Source organism: Cyclopterus lumpus, chromosome 1 (assembly GCF_009769545.1).
Source record: "Cyclopterus lumpus isolate fCycLum1 chromosome 1, fCycLum1.pri, whole genome shotgun sequence".
Taxonomy (NCBI): Eukaryota; Metazoa; Chordata; class Actinopteri; order Perciformes; family Cyclopteridae; genus Cyclopterus; species Cyclopterus lumpus.
The window spans coordinates 3949499-3961568 of NC_046966.1; the positions used below are offsets into that span (position 1 = coordinate 3949499).

The window sequence follows — 12070 nt, forward strand, 5'->3', positions numbered from 1 at the left end:
ACAGAAACACATGACGACCACTGACCTACACTTATTACAGCCTCAAGGACACACAAACACGTGGCAGCTTAACTATGGGGACGCGCAGAGAGAGAGAGAGAGAGAGAGAGAGAGAGAGAGAGAGAGAGAGAGAGAGAGAGAGAGAGAGAGAGAGAGAGAGAGAGAGAGAGAGATCCGTCGAGCGTGGGGGTTAAATGAGCAGCGGGACATGATGATCATTCTTCTAATAAATAGATCCTACCAGCTATGGAATCATAACGAGAACAAAAGCGAAACCGCATGCTTACCTACCTCATATTTGACCTTGCAATATACATACATGCTCAACTTAAGCCAGCTGGGACAGTGCGGCACTCAATATAAATATACATACATACATCTATATAGATATATAAAGGTCGGTCCGCTGCACCAAAACAGCGACGGAAGTTAGAATGTTGCTTTCCGAGGAGCGCAGCCCTCACGCGCCCTCTCCTCCACCGCTTTTGGGATGTTTACGCACGGCACAAGTTTATTTATTGTTTTCCAACGCGTGTGTCCGCTACTCCCGAAGTGCACATTTGTTTGAAATCAATTGAACACGGTTGAGTTTCTCTCTCCGCTGACATCCTTCTTACCTGTTCGCTGAAGTCTTGAAACCGAGAGGTCGTACTGGATTCCAGAGCAACTCCAGAAGTACACGCGCGCGCACAGACCGAGGCTTCACACAGCTCTGCCGGTCTCTAGTTTGAGTTAAATATAGACCCGGCCTCCCTCCTCTCTGCGCTCAGATGGGGTGTGGGAGGGAGGGAAGGAGGGGGGGGGGGGACAAGAGCATGCTGCATGCATGCGCTCCTGGAAGATGAGTGTCCGCAAGTAATGTGTGCGTGCGCTTTACCCCTCCAGATATTTGTCCCCACATGCACCGTTAGAAACAGTTTTAAAAATATATATTGTGATATATATTTTTATTGAGTTCAATTTGACTGTCACAGCCTGTTGGAATGGGAGGCACGTGAGTAAAGAGCTGCTAAAGACACAACATGATAACTACACACCATTTAACGGTAGGTGTCACAGCAGTTGAAAACACCAGTGTACATCATCTCCACGTGGTGGTGCTCTAAGGTCCTTTTACAAACTAGCTAATTATGAAATCACAGCTTAACTATACTCAACCTTTAATGCCATAACTTACTAATATTAAGATATTACAGGTTGAATGAGTTTAACAGCACTTTAAAAACATCCATTGGCGTGTCAAGGGGGGCTCTATGCCGGCTTGGGCTGCAGCTTGTTCTTCTGGGGCTCCAAGAACTTTTCAACAATGGCGACGACCAAGTCGTCCAGCTCCTTCTTCAGGTGCGTCACGTCACTGGGAACAAAGGAGGAAAGAGCTAAAACAATCATCTGATCTACAGAAAGTAAACAAAACAGTAACAATTCTTTGTTCCAGCTTCACCAAGGTGAGAATATCAAACATTTATATTAATTAATTATCTAAATTGTGAGCCTACGATTTTCCAACATTTGCTGGTATAAATGATCCGACAATCAAAGGAACCATTGGCCCGATAGATCATCACCACCCCAACCTGGTTTCTACGGCAACCTACCTGTTGCCAGGAGCAGCACAGAGTTCAGTGTAGTATTTGATTTTTGGCTCAGTGCCACTGGTCCTAATGGTGGCCACACCCCCGTTGGAGAAGGTGAAGGTGATCATCTGACTGGAGCTTGAGGTGGGAAGGACCTGAGACACCGGAGAGGAAGGAGGGAGGGGTCGGTGGAAAAAACGTCATCACAAAGGAGCTTCTGTTTGGAAAAACAGCTGGAGGGGAATTCTCCATGAACACACAACATCAGTAAGGATCACAAAACGTATGGGTCGGATCATATCCTGGGTTTGGGACACGCATTGGACCAGCAGTAAAAAAAAAAAGAAAAAAAAAAAGGGAGCAACTATAACTTTAAGAGAGGCCCCATCAGGTTTCTTTTCCCGACGATACAGATAGCGGATCTTCAATGATCCATATTAATATTATTAGTAGTATTATTCGCATGAAAACCACACAGTTTAATTGTATTTGCATTGATAAAAACATAAAAACCTTTGCATTAGTAGTTTTAATGATATATTATAAGCTGTTTAAAGCTGGTGTTAGGAAGTGAAACAGCACATAAGTCCCTCTATAATATCAATTTTTGATTGCTATTAAGACATCTTTCAAAAGCTAACATTTTGGATGACATTTGAACACATGATCGCGTTATTATAATCATTGCTGCTATGTGACTAGCTCTCTTCCTTCTGATTTCAAGTAAATACCTGAAAAAGTGGGGTTGAAAGATTTCAGTATATTCATAGTGCCGTTAGCTGACCTTTAAAAACAGCCATAACAGCTTTAAACCCGCAACAGCTGACTTTTCTTTGGGCGCGCAACAATTACACATCACCTTTTTAAGTTTAAAGGGCTAACTTGTTAGCAAACAGTCTTATTGTTTTGACCAGGTAAAACCAATTGAGATAAACAATCTCAAAAATAACATCCGTTATTTCGAGTCGCGTTTCTAAATCTTTTGCGGGGGTCCACTTACAGCCTTGTTACCGGGCTGGTTGCTGTCGTAGCCGGTGGTCAGGTCGCGCACAGCGGAGATGGAGAAGCGGCCGCATTCGGTGGGATACGAGTCCTTCTGGCCGCCGTGGCCGCGCAGGCGCTCGAACAGGCTGCGGATCACATCCTGGTCGTGGCATATGAAATATGAGTTCTTGCTGAGGTGGTAGCCGTACCTGACAAAGAGGCGACACGGAGCTCAAGTCTGCAGTACCTTACACAAACAAATCAAAGACAGACGAGTGAGTGCCTTACTCTTCATAGATGGTCGTGACTTGCTGGGAAAGGCTTGAGCTTTTCGTGGCCAGATAGGAAATCATCTCTCCTGCTATGGCTGCAGCGCTCACCCCATCCTTGTCCAATACAGAGGGACTGCACATATACCCTGAACACACACACACACACACACTTTCAGTACATCCCCAGTGTGCATAAACCTCTTGCTGCTGTAGGTCACTTCTTCACTTCTGTTACTAACAGTGCGTGCAAAAGGCATGCGATTCAAATTACAGCCTCATAATCGTGTTATATGGGAATGTTGGTTTGTGATGTTGGTTTGTGATCTTGTATGATGCGTCGAGCGGACATCTGTCGTGTTAACCTCAAGCAAGCTTTAAACCGATACATAGGGTTTGACTGCGTACGAACCATAGCTAAGGTCCTCAGTTGACACCACCATGCTTTGATATTAATGCTCCATGTGTTCATTTAAGAAGTCGCTGTACAAAATGGTAAGAACTCCAGTGTGAATACACTTGTTGCTACAGGCATAACAAATAAAAAGACCACAACGATTTGACCCTTCGGATACCTCATGCTACACTACGATTGGCCAGCCTGCATTTTGAGGGAGGGACTTAGCGAAGGGTCTCTATACAGTACATTATTCTTATGCATTTACTTCTTTGGCAGTTTCTATAATCAAGTAAGGTCTGTCAACGCCTCACCCAGGTTTATATCGGGTCAACTGACCCAGATACATGAACATCAGATGACGACTTTCAGGCAGAGCAAATGAAGTTATTTTGTGACATCGTGGAGGATCGTTAATCAGAAGAACTTTCCTATGATTATACAAAATTAATTTGTGTGTGTGCGCATACCTATGGCCTCCTCAAAGGCAAACAGAACCATCTTGCCCTGGTCCAAAAGCTCTCTGGCTCGGTTTCCCATCCATTTGAACCCCGTCAGTGTTTCCTGTCCAAACAGCAACGACAGTCACCGTCAAGTGTGGTTTGAAAAAAGAACTACGAGCAACATTTGCAACGGTGAAGAAGCCTCCTAATAATGGAGTGCATTTTACTGTCTCATGAACATCATTTAGCCACATTTCAAACGATTGGTGTTGCTTAAAGCATTTGATGAGCCCTCAATGCAAGGAGAACCTGAAATGCAGGAACATGTTGTTATGGTGGTCTTGACGAGCGCTACCTCAAAGTGGAAGCCTTCCTTGAGAGCGATGGCGCGCAGTATCTTGGATGAGACGGTGCTGGCCAGCATGTAGAGGTTTTTCACCCCAGCAGCGTCAGAGTTTTGCGCTTTCCAGCAGCGGAACATCCACCAGCCGAGCAGCGCCCCCAACTCGTTGCCACTGAACACTCGCCACTGCCCACTGACGCCATACGGAAGAGCGGGCATGCAAAAGAACAGGACTTTAAATATCACCAGACGTGGCATTCAAAGCATTTCCTCGGCACTGCTTCGAGAACATTTGAGGGGTTATTAATGACGTGAGGAGTTCACAATCTGGGAAAAACAAAATAAAATAATTTGAAAAAAATAAATACATCAAATTTCAATAGAAAATGGGTATTTGCTTTTTAATTTTATTAAAAATCACTACTGAGACAAAGATGTATGGAGATAAAATTAGCAAAACATGTAACTGAACAGTTAAACTAATGAATAATTAAATGTGAAAATGTAAACATTCACAACATTTCACAGGGATTTTGGTGGTTATGTATTTCTAACATCCAGGTTCTCCTTTGTTTTTGGTGAACCCACTTTCCATAAACATTTCTCATCATGAGGTTTACAACAATTCCCAAATGTTCAAACTCTTTAAAAGGGTGTGAAATTCCTGCACTTGTAGAATGTGAGGACGGAGACAGAACAAAGAGCTTAATTGACAACAAAATTTGTTTTTTTAATGATAAAATCTTCCTCTGATTTATCACAAAAACATCATATACTGAGATAAGGACACACGTCAACTGACCCGAGATCATTTTACATCAGACAAATACTTTTTGGCAGATAGGAAGGTAACCGCCGTCTATTGAGGAACTCGACGTTGATAACATGTTGAAAGATGGAATAAGCGTAAACACGGACCTCTCCTGCTTCTCAGCGATGGCCAGACGATCAGCATCAGGGTCGTTCGCCAACACAACAGTGGCCCCCTCCTTCTCTGCCAGTGCAAACGACAGTGTCTGTAACACACACACAAATCGCACCTTTAAAAAATAAAATAAACCCGTCTATACACGACCACATGTGATTGTGAACGTCCACAACATACCAGCACTCCCTCTCCCTCCTCAGGATTGGGATATTTCACCGTGGGGAATTCCGGGTCTGGATCTTTCTGTTCCTCTACAGCGTATGGAGGGTGAAGGTCGAAGGCATTGAAAGCTGACTGGACGAATGTGTGGCCAACGCCGTGCACAGATGTATGCACAATTTTCACCTCTGACCTCTTGTTTATGTCCCTGTGAGGAGACAGTTGGTTTTTTTCCATGTGTCCTTGTTTTCCCTTATTTCACCTCTGCAGTAGTTTGTGTGTGTGTGTGTCCTATATGGCCTACAGTGGTATTTTCTACATGCACTTCATATGTGAAACAGCAACACAACCATGTTGTAATGCTTTTGCTGTTTCACATATGAAGTGCATGTAGAAAAGTCAAGCCTGCCTCAGGTTGTTTAAATGGTATTTGCTGCTCAGCCCGTAGTTCTCGGGGAATCACCTGTGATGACAATGTTTCTGGATGGCTTTGAAGTATTGTGTGTGGATGTCCTTGTAGGGGTCTTTGAGCAAGAGGCTCTTCAGGGCCTCCTCTGCACTCCAGGACTCAGGCCAGGGTTCCAGGTTCTCCTCTATGGCCTTGGCGATACCTTTGTCATGAGGAGACACAATCTGGGCTCCGTTCTCCCAGTACACCTAAGACATGTCAGCAGATAGGACAAGGGATGAGGACTGGAACCTACGAATCTGTTCATTATTGTTTATCAATTTTATATTTTTCTATACAATACAACCCATAATGATTTCCCGGAGTCAAATGTATGCGACATATTCAAATAGCTTTGGTCCGATCAACAGTCAAATCCAAACTCGGCAAGAAAGTAAGTAAGTAAATATGTAAGACAGCAAGCAAACAAGTAAGTAAGTAAGTAAGCAAGCATCTAAACAAGTGATTAAGTGAGTAAGAAAGTGAGCAAGTAAAAGCTGTTACCTTGTATCCGTTGTCCTGTTTGGGGTTGTGAGAGGCGGTCACCATGATACCAGCACACAGTCTCATGTGTGAAACTGTGAAAGGCTGCAGGGAGCAGGACAGAAATGTATCACTCAAAGATCATACTAGACCAGAGGTCGGCTCCCTGAGGCTTTGACCCCAAAATAGAAATGTACAAACTTGTTTTGCCCAGTAGACAATCTTTTAAAGGGAACAACTCTTATCTTGGAGTTTAAAGTGATACTGTGTCACAGGAAAAAAATAAATACAACAAACTATATATAATATGACTATATATATAAAACTTTATAAGCTGTGATATCAAATAGTGTTTGCGGCTACGGACTAATTTTATTTGGTGGAAAATAGGGCAAAATGGCTCTTTGGACAGGAAAGATCGCTGACCCCTGTACTAGACCATATATAAAATACAGTTTACTGCAAGCATACAATGCGAGAGGAAAACAAATAGACATTTTGACAGTTGTATATAACCATTCCTTCAAGAATCATTTTATGGCTGTCATTTCAATTTACTCTGTATTTTGTGTCAAGCTATCTTGAAATGGAGTGAAACTTGTGTGTCACTTCTGTAAAAGATCCATTGCTATGCTTCTTTTCACCTCCTGCTCCTGGAAACGTAACCCTCCCTGCCCACTGCCCTTCTCTACCATAAACAAATCAACTTATTTACTATAAACTACTGCCAGACATGCATGGGGACATCAACTATGTTGTCAGAGAAACAAGACCATCATCAAGTGTCTAACTCAGTGTACACACAATTACAAACTAAAAGAGCAATGTCAAGTTAGAATGACGAGAGGCCGACAGTAATTCTGACTGGTCCTCATTCTGTGTTTGAAACTGCCAAAATTGTACCTAAATAAGTTATGTAATTCCTGTCATGTGGCCAAGGAAAGGTGGCTAAACTACTTTTCAGAATGTATATTACTAATTACCTGCTGTTGAGATCAAATATTTGTCTGGGCTGCATTATGAATATTAGGGCTGTACAGAATAGTTCCAAGCTTTATTCACAACAACAAGTCTATTCATTCATTTTAAAAGCCAGTTTTTCTGCACAGTTGCAGATAAAGATTAGGCTACACTTATATTATTAGCATTACACTGTTTCCGACTCCTGATCCAAACATTCTCAATAACTCTTCATTTCCAAAATGTACATGTTTTGCTGTCCCGCTTGGCGTACGCACCTGTATTAATGGGGTGATCCGGCAGCAATCTGACAAGTCACAACGAGTCGTAAACTGAGTTAACCTGGTGAAACCGATGTGCGTCATGCAACCAGCAGTATACAAAGGGAAGGTGTACTTTTTGAGCCCTTTAGCTTCTGAGCCACTGTCACCTGCTCCACTAGAATTTGTTTTCTTAAATCACAAATTTGCCCTAGAAATTTTATATTAAGCATATTTAAAATAATATGTAAGCAGTAAACTGATATTTCTGTTGTAAGGCATTGTGACTGCACGATAATATATATTAAAAAGTTTAAGATATTATTACCACAAATGGTGTTGGGGTTATGTCAGAGAAGAGGTGGACCGGCACCCCTCGGCTGATGAACACGGCTGCAGCCAGGCTGGCGAAGCGCTTGCTGCGGCCCCCGCTGGGAGGGTGGGCCCGGGCGTCGTACCCGATTACCACCCCTCGGTCCTTAAAGTCATCAAAACTCTCCTCCAGGTAACGACAGAAACCCTGTAAGGTTGAACATTATTTTTCTGGGGGGGTGGGGGGGGGAAAACTGAAGGCAATTTCACAACAGCGACAGTAAGTTGGGTACAAAAGTACCGTAACCGCACTGAGATCTTCAAACAGCAGAGAGCAGGAATCAATAATGAGCATGTGACTTGATGGTTTATCTATTCACTGACCTGCGTGGTCTGGATGATGGTGAGGTCGTTCATACAGGATGTGCCAGGGCCCATGGCTGCTCTCAGACCTGCTGTACCAAACTCCATCCTGGAGGAGAAGCATTTCTTCAGAGCCTCAATCGCCCCGTCTCTCACCAGGTCCTGCACCATAGATGCCGTCTTGGGGTTCTGTGGGGGAAATACTTATTACTTACAAGTTGCTTGCAACGCATTGCTTTCAACTGGAGATCATGTTCTCAAAGACAGTATGATTTCTGATGTAATATCTAAAATAAATGTGTATGTGACTTCTTAGGGCTGCCAATTGTTTTTGTGTCTCTTATAAAAGAGCAGTTTTAGCTGTTTCCCCTTTTAAAAAATGACTTAAAAAATGTATTGATAAACAAAATGTTTGGCATGATGTTTTTTAGAAAAAGTCTTTGCCAATAACTGCAGCTGAAAATTAACTGAGTGGCAGACGTGCTGTTTTAAGTACGTGATCTTTATAAAATGAAGAAAGTGAAATGAAAGTAGTTTATTTTCCGTTAAACTCATTAAGTGACTGTTGAGGATATTTGTTCTCGTCAACTGTGGCGCATTTCAATGTGAACGAATTAAGCATCCTTTTTTAAAATAAAGTCCTGCTTTATCCGTGATGAAGCAGATGATGCTTCCTATTACGACAGGCCACTGAGCAACTGCCCTAATGCAATTATGTTGAGGCTAATGAACCAGGGTTTCTCTTCCAATGTGACCTGATTAGTGGCATCCCATGTCTCTTAAAGACCATGAATGAGTCGGTTTGTGTTGGTCAGATGGCCGGAAGCATGTTAGCCCATCTGTGTGCTCTTTGACAACACATGCCTTTCCTCTGTGAAATTACTAATGATCAGTAGTGCTTCGGTCTGTATGGAGGAGGCCCGTGGTGCTTTTGATTAATGTATTTACAGCACAAGCTACTAGTGCTTTCCTCCATGGTAGTTACATACACTGACTATATAATTGAAGGATCTATGTGATTTGGTAGTAACTACTAGGTAAAAAACGGGTAACCTCTTTGAAGCACTGCTCCATCTCAAACCAAGTACAATTTCCTTCATTATTTATTGGAGATTTGCCTTAAGACAAACTACACATAATGCACGTTCAGCTGAACTGCCTTTCTAGGTCAAATTAGAAATTAATTGACAACTTTCGGTTTGGAAGGGGACTCATTAACATAATCGGTCCCTTCCAGAATTACCGTTAATAAAGTTTTGCTGATAAGGAAACACCAGCTAACGTTGTGGAGCACCTCATTCCCACAGTACCTGATGCTAGCAAGCTAACACCGAATCGTGTACCTTCGGACAACACCGGGGAACGCACCGACCACCGACACCCACATTAAGCTAGTTAGCTCGCTAGCCGTCACGCTCACCTCGTCATACCGCAGCCACTGGCTGACAGCCCGGTCCAGCTCGGCGTCTCCCGTCGAGGACGAACCGTTCTCCATTTCCCTTCTTTGACCCGAGTCCAGACGCTGTCAAACACGAACCAACTATGGTCACACGGGGAGTGCGCTCACACCGTCGGCAACTCAAGTCGAGGAATAGCTGACAGGAGATGAGACCACTCCGATGTCCACAGCGCGTGCGGGGCGGAGCGGCGTGATGCGTCACGAGCTCCTCATCTGTTGCATTCACGTTTTCCCGCAAATGTGGTAATTACAAGTTATTAGACGCTGACTGCTACAACCGTTTGTGTGGAAACTTAGCCTATAAAAGTAAAATAACATATTTCAGTGATTGCTTACATTTATTAAAGTACAGTATTTACTGCAGTACTTAATTTGGAGGTAGTTGTACTGTATTATGTCCTTTTAATCCACTTAATACTACAGGGCGGACAACTTTATAATTTAGTTTGGATTGAGATTGAGAACTACTTCATATTGTATAGTCATAGTCAGGAACATTTTGAGCAGAAAATATTGTTTTATTTAGTTTCATTTGGTTCATAAAATGTGAAAAAGATTGTTGAAATGCCAGTCTTCATCCTTTGAGGCCATTACTGGTGGTATTGTCAGCACATTACTCCCCCATGTGATCTTGATGGTAGAGTTTCCTTTAGTTCACATATTAATGTGGTTATTCATATAAAAAGTAATGTAAATAATTATGGAACAGTTTCTAAATAAACAAGACATCTATACCTGAATGAAGGAAATAAGAAGTCACGACGGCGCAGGCTCAAGTTGTATTCATCCCAGAGATTTAGGGCATATCATGTTATCAAAGTAACACTTAACATGTGAAGTTATGTCATCATGTTAACTGCATTGATGTAGTGGATGGCTAAAAGGGTTAATACTGTCAGGGCTGCATGTCAGCGATGCATTCTATCCAGATCACAACTTTCTGCAGATTTGCATCAAACATGTCTCAGTAGAGATATTTACAGTATGTTCAAATGTTTAGATAATTCACAAATTATGAGAGTAGAGTAGAAGAAAAAAAAACAAGAAAAAAGCGGCATCTCTTCAATTTCCCATTCTTCGGGGATGGAACATTTTTAAATTCTACTGTTTTTAATTCACATCATGCAACTTATGTGAACAACATGAGAGAATATGATAATGACATCAATCGATCATCTTAACCACTACTCATTATACCATCTATTGATAACTGATAAGTTGAGGCAACTAAACCCGTTGGAACTGTGGAGATGACTTAAATAACTACTCGACTGAATAAAAGCAGCCTTTTTCTTCTCAGCAGACATTTTGACTCCCCATAGCAGGAAAACCACAGGTGGAAATAATGACGTTGAAAGGAGAGCTTCATGTTCAATGTTTCTTTGCTCCCTCCCGTTCATACTAGACATTAAAAGATCACTTTTTTTTAAAGCGCTTCCAGTCGGCCATTTTGAGCAAAAATGAATTCAGAAGTTTATCTGAAGCCAATACGATGTTCTACAAATCAAGTGGATATCTTCCAAAGTTAGGTACTCCTTTCGTGTTGTCCTGGTCAGTGTTTCCCTGTTCAGCTGCCGTGGAGGAACTAAAAAAAGAGGGGATCTTTGTACTTGATTTGTCAAACTCACACTGCAGTTTCAGATACACTTTGAAATACATTTTTGCACAAAACAACTGAATTGTGTCACCCATCCCTCACACAGAGTGCATTAGGAGTAGATCTAAGTATGGCGCCAGTATGACCTGGAGTGATGATCACAGCGAGAGAAAAAAAAACTGCTCAAATTGTCAACAGATTGCATTGTGTGACTATTTCACAAACTGCTGCCGTGATACCGTTTTGAATGTTCACATTGCTTTAAAACAGACTTGTTAAAAATGGTGAGCCCCTCCCGGCCTATTCGAGTGCCCCAGTAAGGCACGACAGCGCGACAGAGACCCCGAAACATTCATTCCTTCCAACATTTGCATCTGTGCTTTTCCTACTGTGCCGTGTCAAAACATCTTTGGTAATAAAAACAAAAAAAGGCAGATGAACCCCACAAAGCAGCACTGGCATCTCCAACTAAGACCTGAGTCAGCAAAAATGTCTGAGACGTCCCCAAAACGCCGCGAACGCCTCCGCCTCGCACAAACTGGTCGCTATTTTTTGCCTTTCCTCTGTTTGATGATGAACAGGTTCTCATCCGCCGGGTACATCTGTGCGGCGGCCTTTTTGTTCTTCCGCCCCCGACTCTTTTTGTTCCGCTTCACCCTCGGCGACCCCTGCGGACTGGTGGCCGCCTCTGGTGGCGCTGAAGGAGCTCGCTTTTTGTTACTCAACCTCTTCCTCTTCTTCTCGGCATCTTTGCCTTTGCCTCCACCTCTGGGGAAGTCCTTCGCTTCATCCACGATGAGTTTAGCCGCCGGGGGACGGTCTTTGGAGGTGGGAACCGGTCTCTTGGGTTTCCATGGTTTCACGTGGCTTTCTTGTTGCTTGTGCTTATTGTTCTTTTTGGATTTGGGTGCCGCGGCCTCGACGAAGTCGCTGTCGTTGAAAAAGACGTGGTTGGGTCTGTGGTGGAGGTGGTGATGACCGACTTTCTGTATCTTGCTTGGCGGTTCTGGAGTGGGAGGCGGCCGAAAGCTGGTTGTTAAAAAAAAGCCTTTTTTCTTCAGTTCTGGGGAAAGACGGAAAGGAAAAAAAGG

At 42.9% G+C, this 12070-nt stretch overlaps 2 protein-coding genes across 5 annotated transcripts in view; both read right to left on the reverse strand.

Moving 5' to 3' along the window:
* Positions 1-959: 959 nt before the first annotated feature.
* On the reverse strand, positions 960-9562 carry pgm2 (phosphoglucomutase 2). Its single transcript, XM_034540536.1, has 13 exons — positions 9344-9562; positions 7945-8112; positions 7577-7768; positions 6050-6133; positions 5561-5754; positions 5116-5305; positions 4929-5026; positions 4023-4203; positions 3695-3788; positions 2847-2976; positions 2575-2767; positions 1596-1729; positions 960-1354 (listed from the first exon to the last, which is right to left on the reverse strand). Exons 1-13 carry the CDS (start codon positions 9416-9418, stop codon positions 1252-1254), a joined length of 1836 nt encoding a protein of 611 aa, XP_034396427.1. The 5' UTR covers positions 9419-9562; the 3' UTR covers positions 960-1251.
* A 317-nt stretch (positions 9563-9879) lies between these two features.
* zcchc7 (zinc finger, CCHC domain containing 7) overlaps positions 9880-12070 on the reverse strand; it is a 43664-nt gene continuing 41473 nt past the window's right edge. For all 4 annotated transcript variants that reach the window (XM_034533457.1, XM_034533482.1, XM_034533473.1 and 1 more), the window contains one exon: positions 9880-12042. In XM_034533457.1, coding sequence (XP_034389348.1) covers positions 11525-12042 — 518 coding nt within the window. In that variant the 3' untranslated portion in view covers positions 9880-11524. The remainder of the gene's footprint in view (positions 12043-12070) is intronic.

Excerpts from the sequence above, each read along its gene's own strand:
- pgm2 (XM_034540536.1), bottom strand. The coding sequence starts at position 9,418 with ATGGAGAACGGTTCGTCCTCGACGGGAGACGCCGAGCTGGACCGGGCT. Across the intron at positions 8,113-9,343 it reads AGTGGCTGCGGTATGACGAG|AACCCCAAGACGGCATCTAT; the intron begins GTGAGCGTGACG and ends TTTCCCCCACAG. Across the intron at positions 5,755-6,049 it reads AACAGGACAACGGATACAAG|GTGTACTGGGAGAACGGAGC; the intron begins GTAACAGCTTTT and ends GACATGTCTTAG.